The following is an 18,509-nucleotide window of genomic DNA, read 5'->3' as shown; positions in this document are numbered from 1 at the left end:
TTTCAGAGAATGTATACATTTGTTTATATAAGAAAATCATTTACATATATTAATATCAAATTATTGCATTCATATTAATCAAATCACCTCAAATGTTGCCTTTCATTTGATCCACTCCAATCATAAACAGCCATTGACGACAAGCATGATCTTTGAAGAGTAATTGATCTGGTTACAATGAAATTTCACAAAAAAAAGTTTATCTTACTCTTATGTCCATACCAGAAAGTATTTTTGCATATGAGTAAAAGTAAAGTAACTCTCCTAAATATAACTGTTTCAAATCCCAAGACTTCTAGGACCGATTATTCAGTTACTGTGAAAGACGAGTAACCGAGATCACAACATTCACACTGAATGGGACACTATTTTTGATATAAACAAGAATATTATAGAGGCTACCTTCTGCGTGAAACATTCACGGGTTCAGCTGATATGAATTAATTCTACAGAAGAATATGTATTTTTACCTTATACATTTGTTAACACTAGAATCCTTTTGGGTTTATAACACAAATGGAGAGGATATGGCACTATCAATTAAATATGATTCGAATCTTGGGTACGGCTATTTTTTCCATAACTGTTCTTAGATTACTTATGTAAGTTTCGGCCGAAGCTGGCTCAGCCCATGTCTAATTTAATGGAAGAGATACACAGTCTGCTCTTGGACATCGTAGCCCATTCGAGCATAGAGTTATTGTTTTCAGAGATATATCCTGGTGTGGCGGTTTGTCTGGTATTTCCTCCTTTATGTGGGCTGGCACGATGTTGAAGAGAGCCGGGCCAGTTGAGGTGAAATAGTTCTGTTATAGTGCTGTGATACGGCATGTGCGTGTGTGTGAAATTTCTGAAATAGCTTAGGATTAAAATTCCTTTGCTATGTATTTTCCAAGGAAGCTGTGTTTTATGTCTCAGCTGGAGACTATTCTGGAGCCATTCTCATAGGAAATTCTATGATGAAAACGCAAAATAAACTGCATCAACTTAGCTTAATGCTCAAAATCCAGGTCATATCCAATCGTTCACTTCATTTGAAAGACTGTGGACTAGTGGTTAAACTGTTGCACTCAAAATGCAAGGTTATGGTTTCAAGTCCCGGGTCGGGTGGTACGTTGTGTTCTCGAGAGCAAAACACTTCATCTTATGTTACTCCAGTTCATTCAGCTTCAGAATGAGTAACTTTGCGATGTACTGCTGTCCCATTCAGATCTCGGTTACCCATCCTTCACGGAAACCGAGTAACCGGCCCTTGGAAATCCGGGACTTGAGGCCATTATATCTAGGAGAGTTACTCTAATTTAACTCGTTTCTGTCTGTCTGTCACTGTCTCTCTCTCTCACACACATATATGCACACGCACACATATATGCACACGCACACATACACGCATGCACGCACATACACACACACACACACACGCCAGAGAGCAACGGCATGCAGGAAAATATTGCATATGATGTTATGCTGATTGAAAGTGAAGCCATTTTCCTTACTCTCTATAAGTAACGTTTGCAAAGAAAGATAATCGATAATAAAAAAAAAATCCACATCAGAAAGTATGAAAGTATTCATGTTTCGTAACAAAAAACGGCACAAGAATAGCTGTCTAAGCCTCCTAGAAGAATCAAAGAACCCTCTGTAACATGGATATCGTAGATGAGGTAGACTTCGATATCAGCAAGACTGATGTAAGTTTCCATTGAAGTATCCAATGTTACTTGTAAAATATCGCTCTCTCTTTCCGTTATGTACACCTTTTCCCCGTGTATTGCTATTCGTCTGGGAAACCACCTTAACGGTATGTCGAGAAGCCTAACCAATCCATCTCTATACCAACAAAGACTTTCACTTGATTCGCTTTTCTTCAGGATAACGATGTCTTCGCTCGATGTGACACCAATTGCTGTGACTGTGTCCATCCCAAAATCCATTTGACAACTGTATTCAAACGTTGCACCGTCAATGTGAAGTACATCTACATATGAGGATGGCAGATGTGGACGATATATCCGATTTGGATCACCTTCATATGCACAGACCAATCGACCAGTATTTTTTTTATGAATCATGGTGTATGTTTTTTCCGTGTTGATGGTTTTTAAAAGTGTCAGATCACTGTTGAAGAACATCAGCCCTTTAACATCAGAGAAGACGGCAACGAAACACCTTTCCGTCCAGTAGCATATGTCAAGTGGCATTCTTTCAAATGCTCTCTGCTGAAGTATGTGACCTTCTGTTGTGGCCACAATAAGAGTAAGCTGGTATAGCAGTACAACTATATCCTCTTGTAGCTTAATTAGATGTATGTTTTTGTAGATTCCAAAGTCGCAGCCCCTATTTGGATCCCCAAAAACTGTAGTTGAAATTGGAAACATCTTGGTTCTATGAGGTAACCTCCTGATTGTTATTTGATCGTTCTTCAATGTACAATTTGCTATGTAATTACCACGTCTCACTTTTAGGCCTCTTTCAACAATTTCACTTGATCTACTTCTCGATTGGTTAACTACCACTTTCTTATTAGTTATCTGAGTTATAATATCCGAACTGGAAGAGAAATGAAGAACAGAACCAAGCTTTATTGACGTACATTTCAGAACTTTCAACTGGTCGCCATCAATCTGTATGATATGATATTCAGCCAAATTAGTAAGTACACAATAGTAAGTATTTCTTATTTTTTTCCGTATTAATCCATAAGATACTGAAGTTTGCCAGACTTTACACCTTCTCAAATCTTCTTGGCTCAGTTGAAATATTTCTTGTCTATCAGGAACTGTGACCATTATGTAGTTTTTGTCTGAAAAGCACACACCACCAACTAAAGTTTCAAGATCCGTGTGATATAGCAGCTTCCCATTTCTCTGATACAGTTTAACATTTCCAGTATTGCCCTTTTCAATCACAACTGTCTTCCCATCCACAGAAATATCGATATCTTTTATTTGAACAGAATATCGGTCAGTCACTAGCTGACAAACGTGGAAACTTTCCCGATTTAATTTAAGCATGCCTTCAGCATATAAATACTTTTTGTCAAATCCAACAAACTTTGGACCTTTGCAGCTAATGCTGGTGAAATTAAATGGACGCGTACAATGTTCTGAATTAAAAAATATTTTCTTGTATTTGCCAGTGTGTGTCAAACAAACAATGCGAGTATTTTCATCGTGAGAATTCTGTAGAGAAGCGTAGACATAAGCGTCGTCGATTGTTAAACACCCACTTCTCATAGACACCAAGGGACAAAAAGTATGCAAACGTTCACCATTGCGGTTCATAAAAATGATAAATTTCTTGATTAAACGAAACCCTGCAGCGTAGACGATAATGACATCATCAGCATTAACTGCGATATCATATAGGCCATTATTCACTTCGTTCCTTTCTAAGTCTATTTCTTTTATTACACGGATTGTCGGAAGTAGTTCAATGATATGAAGGGCAGGCACTTTTGTTTTATCGTCCGAAAAATTCGTTCCCATTGTTATTCTTGTGGGACCTTTGTTAGTCTGAATCCGTTGACGAATACTACAAACTAATTGATTATCTGAAAAAGAAGCGATACACTTATATTTTCTTTCTACCTCGTATGTGGTGAAGGACAATGGAAATTCAACTGCTAATGATAACAATTGATTTGCAGTAACTGTCATAGCCAATGTGTTTGGCCTCCATCGACACATTCGAATGGGTAAAACATCCAGTTTGATTGAGTCCAGAAGTTTTCCATCAAAAGTTAATACCTTAATGTTCTTATTATTTTGATCGCATATTGCAATCAAGTTGTTTTCAGTAATAACTGAACAAAGAACGTTCACTGTTTTTTCATCTCCTAAACACTGAGGGACCAAGCATTCTCGAGATTTATCAGAAACTGATAAATCCTGCAGATATAATTTCGAAGACAGCATTTCAGTTACACAAATGTTTCTTGAAAATACATCGACGTGATCAATGAACATGTTAAGCTGATTCCTGGTCAGAGGATCCTTCATCTCCAAATTATGGTTACTTAAAGCAAACAGTCGACTTTCGTCTATCAGATAAACACAAGTTTTATCAATGCATCCGCCATGCAGAAAACACTGAGGTTTGAAGTTGGTGGGTAAAAGAGTGGAGTCAGCTTTTGATGAGATTTTACACTCAAATACTTTCTTCTTAGTAACAATCAGCACATTGAATGTTTCATCGTCAATTGCTAATGACTTTATTACGAAAGGGACACTGATTGTAGAAATGATTTCCCCTTGGTTGTGTTTTTGAATCGATACAATATCTAAATTGCATGGCTTATCACAAAAGCAAAGAATTCGACCATTACTGAATTTGCGTACACATACATAAGGTTTACTTAACGATATACTTCGAACTCGTTTCGATAGATTTCCGATTACCCTTAATTCTTTCTCCAATGGTAATGTTATTCCTATTTGGCTACTATCCCATCGGCATATATCTGTAGCTAAGGACGGCAGAAATAATGTAGACATTACACGTCCATCTTTGGAAATGTATAACAAGCAAGATGTATTCATGTCTGATACGACCAGCTGTCCATTTGGTAGATGACATACATCTGCGATGAGAATTTTCTTATTCTTATAGGAATCTCGTAAATCTATATTTTGAATGTAAGGATTTACCAAATCTAAATGACAACTGGACCATTCTTTATACTTGTAAAAAAGAACTCTATTGAGCTTAATGTCTAGCACAGAAAAAGTTCCTTGGAAAACACCGATTTGAGAGTGAACAGCGCAAGGAAATTGTAATCGCCATTCGACTTCTCCATATATATTGTAACACTTGAGAAAGTAACCTTTATTGTGCACAATATAAAAGTATAAATTATCGGAGTAGATGTGATGGAAGTCAAAATCCAGTTGTTTTTCAAAAAGCCTTTCCCCAAAACTTGAATAAAAAAGCAGTTTGTTTTCCTTCAAATCTCCTACTATGAAATTGAGTGGAGTCGCAGCAATGGTGACATCAACATGTTCCAATGAAATTTTGTTTTCGATTATGACGTTGTCATTTTTAATAGAAAGGATGTGTACCTCTTTACTTTCACTTGTGGTCACAGCCAAAACCTTATCTAATATCATATGACACATTCGAATGTAATCAAAGTGGACGTCTATGATGTGACCTTGTTTTAGTATTGGGTAGTGAACGGAGTACGAAATGAATTGAATCTTTTTCTGTTCCCTGAACAGAATAAGAAAAGTGTTTGAGTTGAATTTACAAAAGACATCAGGTTGGAAATGAAATTTACAAGCCTTTTCGAGGATTTCTTTTCCATTATCTGTGAATAATACAGCTTTCGGACGTGAATAGATAAATAATGTAGAATTTCTTGATATAGGCAAAATCCATTGAACATAGCCTGGATCGTCTATATAAATTTGATTATTTAAAACTGGAGTTTGAAACTTCTGCAAATAGCTTGTCCTTGGCCAAAAGTCTTCGTTTGTTCTAATAATGTGCACAAAACCTAAATAGTCGGACAAGACAATAATATTTTTACCAAGAGTAAGATGCCGGGCTTTTATTCCAATTTCTCTTTGTGATACACCACCAGTAGGAGAAATTCTATGAATAATATTACCTTGGAGGACATAAAAATAGTTATGATAAACGGTGATAGCTGGTGAAGAATCTAAAGAATGGCCGTATAATTGAAATAATTGATGACCATTGAGGTTGTAGCAAGAAATATGATTGAAATTAGTAAATGTGACTAAGAGGCGGTATTCTGCTATTGCAATGTTTGTAGGTTCATCTTTTAGGCTAAATTTGCTTTCGATTGTATCATTATACCAGTCTACGAGATATATTATTTTGCTAAAGAGTTTCACACCCACAAATTCATAATCTTTTACATGGGAAATCTTCTTAAAACCGTACGGAAAAGTTTTCATTGTGCAAGAAGAAGGACTGAAGAATAGAATTTTTTTCCGAAACGGAATTGTTACCATAACCGTGTCTTTACAAATTTTAGCAATATCAGTGACTTGGGAAGGACAGTGAAGCACGTGTTCGTCATGGTTCGTTGTAGTACAGCGTAATGTCATTAAATGCGGTGAATAGGTTACTATTCCATTGTAAATTGCGACAATGTTTGTAATTAAGTTCTGGGAATCTTCACCAGAAGCATGAAACTCTGGTGTTGTAGAGACAACTGAAGAGGGATGACGAAATTTACTGTATGGCGTTGGCATTGCTATGTTCTTGTACGTTGAATGATTGTCGCTTACATAGATTTCAAAAAGTCGTTCGAGAAACCAATTCAGTTTTGGGAAAACAATAAATTCATGATTGTTAATATCCCCCTCCAGAATATCTAATCTACTTTTGACATCTTGTAGAAAACGAAATTTATCTAATCCGATACTTTCCAAGTAAATACATTTTCTATCTATATTGTTTATCATCATCTCAATATTGTCCTTATATTCTTTTATCCTTGGATAATATATGTCTTTGATGGAAATAGTCATTTGCTTTTTTGCTTTAATTTTCTTACGCATTTCTTCAAGATCTTCGGTCAATTTGGTCGCCAATATTTTTCTTTTTACTTTAGACTTTGGCATTTTCTCAGTATTTAATAATTATCTATGCTATATGTGTATAACGATTGTTTTCTACAGAGTATGCTGTATGATTTCAGTGAGTATAAGTTGAGATGCAATTTTTTCTCTTTCCTGTATATATTTCCACTTCACATAATGATGCAAATTGTATTTGAGAATGGCATTAATATCAAAACATCAAATTGCTGCTTAGATAGAAGTCAGTTGGGCTGAACGATTACTGATAGCCTTTTTTGCAATCAGGAAAACTCAAATATTTGATTCTATCAAATTTAAGTGAAAAATTAAATTATCTATTGTTCATATGGACATCACTAAAACAACGAAGTTAAGAATTTTCGTTTTGATGGAAACTAAAACATCCTGAATGCTGATTATTGAAGGTAGACATCTCTAAAAGTTATTTTCATTAAACAACACCAGTAAATCAAGTGAAAGATGTCTATCCTATGGTATATGCAATGAATGTTGGGTTTTTTTTCTTGGTTTCCTGTTTTTGGCTTTAGAAAGAAGCTTAGGTTTACTTCACAAGTTACCAACATAGAATAAAATATGAAATTTTACTCATATTTCATCGAATAAACCGTTTCCACTTTTGGCAGTTTTCTTCCAGGCAATTTCATATTGAATCTAAAATGAAATTAAAATAAAACAAAATAAATTTAGTTCTGTGAAAATAGATATTAGGCTTTCAAAACATTGTTTGAAAATAATATACAGCCACCTCCTCCAACAAAACAGCAAAAGGAAAAAAAAATAATAAGCAAGGAAAATATTTGCTTTTCTCTAAAGGCATTAGACATAAGGAAGTTGTTTTTTTATTAGATATGAGTTGCATTCAAACCACTATTCTTTTATGCTCGCAAGGCCCGAAATTTTGGGGGAAGGGGCCAGTCGATTAGATCGACTCCAGTACGCAATTGGTACTTCAATTATCGACTCCGAAAGGATGAAAGGCAAAGTCAACGTCGGCGGAATTTGAACTCAGAACGTGCTAATGCTTCTGCCAGCTCGTCGCCTTGTTCAAACTATTTTCACTAGAATAATCATTATCTCTTACCTTTTACTTGTTTTAGCTATCAGACCGCGGCCATGCTGGGGCATCGCCTTGCAGAATTTTTGGTTGAATGAATCAAACCCAGGACTTATTTTCTTTTTTGAAACCTGGTACTAATTCTATCGGTTGCTTTTGCCGAACCGTTAAGTTATAGGGAAATAAATACACCAACACCGGTTGTCAAGCGGTGGTAGGGGACAACCCCCCTACCACAATACATACACAACGGGTTTCTTTCAGTTTATGTCTACCAAATCCACTCACAAGCTTATAGTAGAAGACACTTGCCCAAAGTGCCACGCAGTGGGACTGAACCCGGAACCATGAGATAAAATCCTTCAAGTATGACTCCTTTGAAAATCTCCTGAATTCTTTGTGGGAATTTGCCTATCCAGGATTCTATTGGTTTTAATCCTAATCCGTGGGGGATATTTGTGTGGAGACTGATTACACCAAAGCTAGCTGGGATCGTCACTTTATCTACTCTTTCTAGATGAAGGTAGGAACCAGTTTGCACCGCGGTTTGAAAATTATAGCAAACAAAGTGCTCAATGATTAGGTGCTAGATGCTGGTCCTGGATCAATTAGACGAAATTTTAAATCAGATGGTTCGGGAATCATTACATATAGTGTATGGCGGTTCTTTAAGCTAATATTGGTTTCTTTAGATTTCTAGATCCTTGGAAGTCCCTAAAAGTTACTTGATTTTGCTACAAAGTTAGTGAGGTATTCCACATTCTTGAATTTGTCCGTTAACTTACCACTTTAAATCATTGTTCGTTTATCTTCATTGGTTTCTATTGTTTTTGAAGAAAGGTCGGTCATTTAAATAGATAGATAGATAGATAGATAGATAGATAGATAGATAGATAGATAGATAGATAGATAGATAGATAGATAGATAGATAGGTTGCTAGGTAGGTAGGTAATGATTATGGGGCGAATATTTCTGAAGACATTCGAAAGCTTCTTGTTCTTGATTTGTAATGATTTTTATGGCTTGTTGGAATGTTTAAGTTTGCAGATATTTTCAGCCCCGTTATACATTCTTCTAAGTATTTATTCCTGTTTATCGGTGGTTTAAATCCTGCATTTTTTTTTCACGATTGATGGATCTTCGTCGTGTTTATTTTAGAAGAATTTCCACGGATGAAGTTTTCTACAACACTCTTCAGTATTTCGTTACAAGATCTGTCGTGTCAGGTTTGAGAGTTGGCGTGAATTTCTGTCCACATTGCAGAAGTTCCATTTCTATTTCTCTGAAATTTCGTTGTGAGAGTTTTCTTGGGGTCAGTTGGTTCAATATTTTCTAATTAAGGTCTTCTTTCGCTTCTGATTCGAGATCCTGTTCTCTAAAAATAGGCTTATTTTTTAGCGATTCGTTGCTATCCTGTCTTTCAGTTATTCTATTGTATTGGAAGGAATTTGTCCAGTTCTTATACCGCCCACCCTGGTATTTTGGTATGTTCTTAAGATTCCGCCGTTCTGTAGAAAGAATTGTTTTACCATTTGGTATGTTGGCTTGTTCGTGGTTTATTTTAGTTTATTTTCCCAATGTTATTATTTGGGTGTCATTTGTTCTAGTTGGACGAATTAACATGGAGAAATAGGAGTTGTTGCCCTTAGATTACTTTTCGATTTCACTCGTAAATTATTAGTACGGAAAGAGTTATGGTTCTTCCTGTTGCTGCAAAATTCTGTCGATTCGTATTTCTTTTTTGTTTAGTATTCGCTAATTCTACTCCGTAGTGTTTGTATGTAATCAATGAATGAATGAATGAATGTTGGTATGTAATGAATGAATGAATGAATGAATGTTGGTATGTAATGAATGAATGAATGAATGAATGTTGGTATGTAATGAATGAATGAATGAATGAATGAATGAATGTAAAGAATAAATAAATGAATGTTGGCATGTAATGAATAAATGAATGTTTCAATGTAATGAAGGAATGAATGAATGAATGAGTGAATGTAATGAATGAATGAATGAATGTATATAATGAATGAATGAGTGAATGTAATGAATGAATGAGTGAATGTTTGCATGTAATGAAGGAATGAATGAGTGAATGTAATGAATGAATGTATATAATGAATGAATGAGTGAATGTAATGAATGAATGAGTGAATGTTTGCATGTAATGAAGGAATGAATGAATGAGTGAATGTAATGAATGAATGAATGAATGTATATAATGAATGAATGAGTGAATGTAATGAATGAATAAATGAATGTTTGCATGTAATGAAGGAATGAATGAATGAGTGAATGTATATAATGAATAAACAAATGAGTGAATGTAATGAATGAATGAATGTTTGTATATAATGAATAAATGAGTGAATGTTTGCATGTAATGAATGAATGTTTGCATGCAGTGAATGAATGAATGTTTGTTTGCAATGAATGAATGAACGCTTTTTTGTATGTAATGAATGAATGAATGTTTGTTTGTATGTAATGAATGAATGAATGTTTCTTCGTATGTAATGAATGAATGAATGAATTACATATTACAAATAAGAGGTCTTCATTATACTAAATGAATGGGTGTGTATATACACTTATTTAATATATTAATTAATTGATGATAATAATAGTAACAGTGATAATAATAAATAGTTGCATTTCACTTACTAAATAAATTTAATAACCAAAATAATAATTATTATAGTATTGTATAGTTTATAAATTGTATTCTTATTCCAATAATGTTGTTTGTTACTTCCGAAAGTATTGATAGAGTTTAGATATGCACTATGTATGGTCCCTCAATTTGTAAATAATAATATTGATTAGTTCATCGAGAACAGTTCTTATCACTTGATTGGTTTATATTAATGATTTCGATCGATTCACTAAATTCTCTCTTTCATAATATACGAATAACAATCATTATTTAAGTAACTTCAAATCTGGTTACCCCTAAAAAAATAGTAAATTTCATTTCCATTACTATAGCCTAAATATATATCTATGGGGTACTTTGGTTATCGTATTTACAGCCTTAAGTTTATATTAATGTTTATTACGGAATTCTCGCTACGATAAATTAAGTAAACAAGGAAAATATTTTTTTTGATTTTATTCATATCTACTACAGAATTATTCCTCCGAGAAAACAATAAATGTAGACGATTATTATTAGTTAATTTAAACAATAATATTTTTAATATCAATTAATTTAAATAAATAGAAGAGTTGTTGTATTGAAGACGTAATTGTTTATATATTTTTTGTTGCAGTTATACACAGGAGAAGACGTAGATACTTAATTATACACACACACATACACGTACGGTCTCTGCTACTACTGCTATTACGGCAAACGGTCACTTTCACGATTACAGCCAACGATTCTAGTCAATGCACAAGGCATCCATTATGCTCCCCCTCCACAAAACACCACCACGTGGACTCTATTGAGACTAGTAAGAAACAATTATGAACTTTTTTATTACACTTAACTTTTAAAAATATTTTTGATAAGGTTCGTTTTTTACAAGAAGAACCGAAACATGTAAAATATCTAACAAAATTAAAATTTATCTTATATAGTGGCGTTCTCAAATTTCTTTTTTATAAATATTTACGTACATACATACATATATATATATATATATATATATACTAGCATTATGACCCGGCGTTGCCGGGTCATAGTGCTAGTTTGGTATAAATTTGTTAAATTAAAAATTTGGGGTAATAAAACATACAATAACATATTAAAAAGACGAATTAAAATTCCAGAGAAAAATACATAGAAGATAAATATACAAATTTACAAAAATACATAAAAGTTCATCTACAGGCTGTTTCGGAGATATATCAATTAATATGAAACATATTATATATTTAAAATTGACACTCCCCTCGTCAGGATGTTTTTTACACACAACACATAGTACACGGAAACAAATGCACAATTACATACCTGCTACATGCGAAAAACCAGACATTACGTACTCCCAAAAATTCTCTTAGATACTGAATGCTACTTTATAAGCATATAATTCAGTCTAGCAGCTATAGTAAATGGTATGAGCACATCTCCATCTGGACTAATTAATTTCTGCACTCAATTAAATTTTTCATCTTTTAATTTCTCCCATTCATGCAAAGCCACATATTCGAGTTCAAGTCCTTGATACATTTTATACTAATTGCTATTTTTTCTTTTAATTGTTATATAACGATTTAATTACCATTTTAATAAAATAAAATATATTTAATTACTACTTACTATATTTACTATATTTAATTCAATTGTTATTATTACCTCTAACTTTTATTGCAATTTTTATTTTTAAATTTCTTATGGAACGTCGAGAATAATTAACAGGCGATTTGCTCTTAAATATTAACCACTTAAATGTTAGTGGTTTTATGATTGTGCATTGTAGTGTACCTATAAGATAGAATTGTCTTTGGTACCTGTTTTCATCTAATTATTACCACAATTTGCTATATATAATGTTAATTCCAATATTATCTTTTAGTATTTTTCCTATATAGATTCTCCGTAATACCTGTACTAGTTGCCCCCCCTTAACTAGAAGTATAGTCTAGTGCCCATTTGACCGTTTTTCTCATGTATGTTATGTCAATAAGCCGCAGAAGAACACATGCGGTTCCGTACCACTTATATCATTGCCTTCTCTCCCGTATCATTTACTTATTCTCTTATTTATTTTTATCTTTATTTATATATCCATTGAACCGGTTTTAACTTATGCCCTCGGTTCAAATATAATTGACCAATTGTAGAGATCGCTGGACTTAGACCTGTCCTATTGCGGACAACAGGTGGGGTTCTCTGTAATATTTCTATAAGTACCCTAGCTTAAGCACCCTACGGTAATGTTTTGGTTACATTTTAACTTGACTTTTCCCGTTAGCATAGGCAACGCCCTTTTTGCCATGTTAGTAAGTTTCCTCGTATTATTATTTACTTTTAATAATTTCTTTTCATAACCTTTGAAACAATTTGGTTCCACCTTTATATTGGAATTACCCGTAAAATTTTTTTCCTCCCTAGACCAGCACTTGTTCACTCTCTTACCTACGGACCTCGTAACCCCAAGAGGGTAGATTATATGCTTTTAATATCTTGGGCTTCGAGATTTCTTTCCTAGGCCATGTTTTCTTTCCTATTCCTACTTTATTTGTTTATTTTGGATGCTTTTGTTTACTCTGATGAAACACCTGATTCAAATGTCCTATGAGGATGAAGAATTTTATTTTCGCAATTATTTGTAGGCATTGACTGACAACAGATGCGGAAACGGCCGTAAGATTTGTTATGTCACATAAATGTTATGTCATGTTTTGTATTAAATAATAAGCTATAAATGTAATCTAATTCATGTGTTTGTTCATCTGAGGTTTTCTCCATTTTCTGGGGACCTTGAAGACTGCTTTAATGCAAGAAAGTATACTAGTCCCTTAATATTTGATATTCAGTATTTCATCTATTCAATAATACAATCAATACGTCATTTCATTTTACTATATATACTATTTATACAATATATTTTATATTCTACATTAATATTATAAAGAATATAAATAAAACATAAAAAAACAGACACAGTTGGAATTCCTTTCTATAATATATATATATATATATATATATATATATATATATATATATATTATTATTAGTCTTTTGCGACAACATGGTGGACCAGGCCAGTTTAAGCTATCCTACTACTATAATGTAAACTTTTTTGAACTTATAATATTCTGTGTGTGTATATATATAGAGATACAATACCAATATTCCACTGAACTTTTTAATGATTCCTTCTGGAAACTATCTTTAACCTTTTCTTGAGAATATGTATATATATGTTGTAATCTTTTGTGCCCAATATTTTAGTGAACTTGTTAAACTTTTTTATATTTTCCCAAGATTTTCCCTTGTAAAGTGTTCTTAACATGTTCTTGTTACCAAAGAATGTATATATGTATTGTAGTATTTTGTGACAACCAATAATTAACATAACCAAACTTTTACATGTTATTTTTGACGATCTTTTTCTAAAAAGTGAAACCGGTAAAGTAAATAAATAGCTTTTAAAATTGCATTTTCAAACCTTCTTTCATATATAATTCCACTCGTGCGGTACCTTACAACTTCACTTTGTTATATATATATATATATATATATATATATATGTATATATTTCAAATTAATAATAAAAGGCTAAAATTAATTAATCTATCAATTAATTAATAATTTTACCAAGTAGCTCGGTACGTTAAAATAATCTTTATAGGTAAAATTATACAAATATTCTACAATTATAAGCATAATTATAATTAGGGGTCAGCTAATTGCTTCACCACATACCGAATTTAGAAATAGGAGTTTAAAATATTTATTTTCTACTACTATAACTACTAATCGGATTCGTGTTGATTCATTGTTTTTCTCTTTGCCTACGTAAAAAAGTGTGTTACAGTCGTGGAGGTTCTTATAGTAGTAGAAAAGGAATTTTTAACTGCAATTTCTAAATTCGGTATGTGGTAACGCAATTAGATGACTCCTAATTATAATTATGTTCATAATTATAATATATATATATATATATATATATATATGTATATATTTCAAATTAATAATAAAAGGCTAAAATTAATTAATCTATCAATTAATTAATAATTTTACCAAGTAGCTCGGTACGTTAAAATAATCTTTATAGGTAAAATTATACAAATATTCTACAATTATAAGCATAATTATAATTAGGGGTCAGCTAATTGCTTCACCACATACCGAATTTAGAAATAGGAGTTTAAAATATTTATTTTCTACTACTATAACTACTAATCGGATTCGTGTTGATTCATTGTTTTTCTCTTTGCCTACGTAAAAAAGTGTGTTACAGTCGTGGAGGTTCTTATAGTAGTAGAAAAGGAATTTTTAACTGCAATTTCTAAATTCGGTATGTGGTAACGCAATTAGATGACTCCTAATTATAATTATGTTCATAATTATAATATATATATATATATATATATATATATATACTGGAAGGCACTCTAATTGGCAAACACTCGTTCAAACAGACATACCCATAGGCACACACACCAACTAGACCACACGCGCGCGCGCACCCACACGAACGCGCATGCAGTTGCTCAGGCACAGACTTATCTTGTTCTCCCCTCCCGCTTTCCCACACAAAGAGCTAGACCCATAAACGTCAACGTGATGATAAGCGAATCTCAGTAGATCTGAGACCGCGGTCACCTTAAAGAAGTCACGGGTAGCTAATGCAAATGCAAGCGAATCTCAGTAGATCTGAGACCGCGGTCACCTTGAAGAAGTCACGGGTAGCTAATGCAAATGCACTCACAAATACAAACACGTGTATCGGCAGTAACGCAGGTGTACACATAACACCACACACACACACTTGAAACGTAACGTTGCTTGAAGTGAAATTGCATCTCTTCTTTGTTCTTGACTAAAAATAGATTTATCTTCCAGTCCGCTTACCTTTTATTGACATTTGAAATGGATAACCAAAAGTTTCATATTCGTGTTATAATGCTTTTCTTTTTTTTAAAAGGAGAAAATGCTGCAAAGACTTTCAAAAACATTTGTGAAATCTATGGCGATGATGCTGTTCGAAGGTGGTTTGCAAAATTTAAAGCTGGAGAGTTTAGCTTGGAAGATGACAATCACAGTGGAAGACCTTCAAATTTGGATGAAGATATTTTGAAGGCAAAAATCTAAGAAAATTTAAATATCACGACTAGAGAACTTGCAGAGGCGTTGGAAGTTTCTAAAAGTACGGTTCATGAAGGATATCTCTTTTTGCATATTAAAAAACGCTCCGAACTTTCCCGACAACCTAATGTTATAGCCCCAGATAACCTAATGTTATAGCCCTGGACACCCAATGCCATGTACGGGAATTTGGTAGACGGACACTGAGTAAAAGTCTGTCGTTTATACATAGATAAATGCATGCATATATACATAAATACATACATATATACATATGTTATATGTGTGTGTGTATGTGTGTGTGATTGTGTTCGTGTTCGTCTCCACCACCGCTTCACAAGGGTGTTGTTTTATCTACGTCTGTAACTTACCGGTTCAGCAAAAGAGACTGAAAGAATAAGTACCAGAACCTAAAAGATAAGTACTGGAGGCGATATGTTCGACGAAACACTTCAAGGCAGTGCCCCAGCATGGCCACTTCCCAATGAATGGAAGCAGTTCAAGATAGAAGACTCTTTGAAGTGAAAATTAAAATTAAAATTTGAAGAGTGTCAGTCGAAGCAAATGCCCCAGGACATTTTTTGAAGATCTGGTACTTATTCTATCGGTCTGTTTTGCAGAAGTTACGGAGATATCAAACGATAGAGGTATGTGTGTGACACACACACACACACACACACACACACACACACCACACACACACACAAACATGTAGTAACGCTCAAAATTGTGTAATAAACTAATATAATATAATTAAAAGTAATATAAATATATAAATTTAAAAATATATAAAATTGAAATTATAATTTATAGTTTAAATATGTATTTCGCCTTCATATTTTACATTCGACTTATAAGAAAGCCTTCGGCTTTAAATTTTGCCAAAGTTAAATTTTTATTCATTTTACTCATTTTCATATTTAAATTTTAAATTATTATTTCAAGTTTATGTATTTAAAAAATTTATATATTCATATTACATTTAATTATATTATACATTCAATTATATTATATTAATTTAAATTTTCGGATCTTTTCCAGATTTCAACACAATTTCTAGTTAACTAAACACTTTAAAACCTCGTATACTGGTAGAATGTGTTTATAAAACATCAAATATGTTGTAAGATATTTCGTCTGAAAATCCGAGTATTTTGGCAATTTTAAAGTGATTTAAACAATCAACAATCAAAATAATTCTATAATTTTGATTGTTAATTGTTTAAATCACTTTTCATTGCTTTCGAGTTTTTTTTACACGCGTAACAATTAAATTAATTTAAAAATTAAGAAAAAAAAATTAGGGTTAGGGTTAGTTACAAGATGTTGTCTCAGTTTTAGACGCAGCAAATGTTGTTTACCTAAATGGAGGTAATCGATTAGTTAAAATTGCCAAAATACTCGGATTTTCAGACGAAATATCTCTCAACATATAGAATTTTCTCAATAAAGCCAAGAAAAAATGATGTTTTAGAAGCACATTCTACCAGTATACGAAGTTTTAAAGTGTTTAGTTAACTAGAAATTGTGTTGAAATCTGGCTATCAAAAGGAAAAGATCCCAATTTTCTTATAATGTTTTTACCTGAGAAAATGACTGGATTTTTCGATTTATGACAGGTAGTTCTTATTCTTACTGTAACATTGTGTGAATTGATTCTTCAGAACGAAAACGCCCACTGTAAAATGGCGGTGGCAATGTTAACTTGTTCTAGTTAAGTCTGAGCACGGAAGAGTTAAAACAATAAACAAGAACATTTCCACCCCCAAAAAATCGTATGAAACTTACGCAAGGTACCAGGCTTACAAAATGTGTTTGAACGGTACGAAGGAATGTTTTGGCGATCGTACTGATAAACAGGCTGTCACGTTACATAAGCGATTCGGCAACATTATCTTTCTCCGTCTGACTACTTCTCGCTTCTTTCTCTCCTGTTGTCACTTAGTAAGTTTGTTTAGATTCTCTTAGCAGCTACTACAGTTAGTTCGCCATCCCCACAACTGTATTTCTGCGTATGTCTCTCTAAAATTTGTGTTAGTCTGTAAATGGCCTCAAATATTGTAGTGAAGTAGCACCTACTTCACTACAAGTTTTATAATAAACTAGCAGAGATACTCGGCTTTGCTCGGGATTAAAATGGCATAATTTTATTATTGTCTTACTTGTTTCAGTTATGTGACTGCGGCCATGTTGGAGCACCGCCGTTGGTCGCAGAAATTGACGACAGGATTTATTCTTTGTAAGCCTAGTACTTATTCTATCAGTGTCATCTGCCGAACCGCTAAGTTATGGGAATGTAAACACAGTAACATCGGTTGTCAAGCATTGGTGGGGGTACAAACACAGAAAGACAGACACATACACATACACAAATATACACATATATACGACAGTATTCTTTCGGTTTCCGTGTACGAAATCCACTCACAAGGCTTTGGTCGGCCTGAGGCTAGGCGGCGAGCTGGGCGAAACGTTAGCACGTGTAGCCGTATTTCGTCTGTCGTTACGTTCCGAGTTCAAACCCTGCCGAGGTCGACTTTGCCTTTCATCCTAATGGGGTCGATAAATTAAGTACCAGTTACGCATTGGGGTCGATGTAATCGACTTGATCCCTTTGTCTGTCCTTGTTTGTCCTCTCTATGTTTAGCCCCTTATGGGTAATAAAGAAACATATATATATTCATGGTTTTTAGTTTTAAGCTATTTTATTCCTTTTCTATGGTGTTCTGCCCTACCTGATTATTTTATTATTTTATTATTTTATAATAGCCTTTATTTACAAAATAAATCTAATTTTTGTATCTCTATAAATTCATACTTAGCTTATATAAAACAATACTGGTATATTCACTACTTAAAATAAACTGCTTAGATTATAATTTAATTAATATATAGTTAGCATGTTCTTTTACTTCGGTACTCCTTTATTAAATACCAGTAAATACCAATTGATCAATCTTCACAGATACCATCTAATAAGTTAGTATTTAAGTATATAATATGTATAGATATTAAGCTATTTCTAGGTAATTTCTTTTCCTCCCTCTATTGTGGTAAAAGTTTGGTATATCCTCAAAAGTATTCAAAAAACTTTTTATCCTTTTGTTA

At 33.2% G+C, this 18,509-nt stretch overlaps 1 protein-coding gene across 1 annotated transcript; it reads right to left on the bottom strand.

Moving 5' to 3' along the window:
* Positions 1 to 17,439, bottom strand: LOC115216371. Its single transcript, XM_029785639.2, has 2 exons — positions 16,986 to 17,439; positions 1 to 7,226 (listed from the first exon to the last, which is right to left on the bottom strand). Exon 2 carries the CDS (start codon positions 6,594 to 6,596, stop codon positions 1,572 to 1,574), a length of 5,025 nt encoding a protein of 1,674 aa, XP_029641499.1. The 5' UTR covers positions 6,597 to 7,226; positions 16,986 to 17,439; the 3' UTR covers positions 1 to 1,571.
* Positions 17,440 to 18,509: the final 1,070 nt, after the last annotated feature.

Source organism: Octopus sinensis, linkage group LG10, assembly GCF_006345805.1.
Source record: "Octopus sinensis linkage group LG10, ASM634580v1, whole genome shotgun sequence".
NCBI lineage: Eukaryota > Metazoa > Mollusca > Cephalopoda > Octopoda > Octopodidae > Octopus > Octopus sinensis.
Note: the sequence above shows the minus strand (reverse complement) of the source record. Positions and strands in the feature narration are given on the sequence as shown.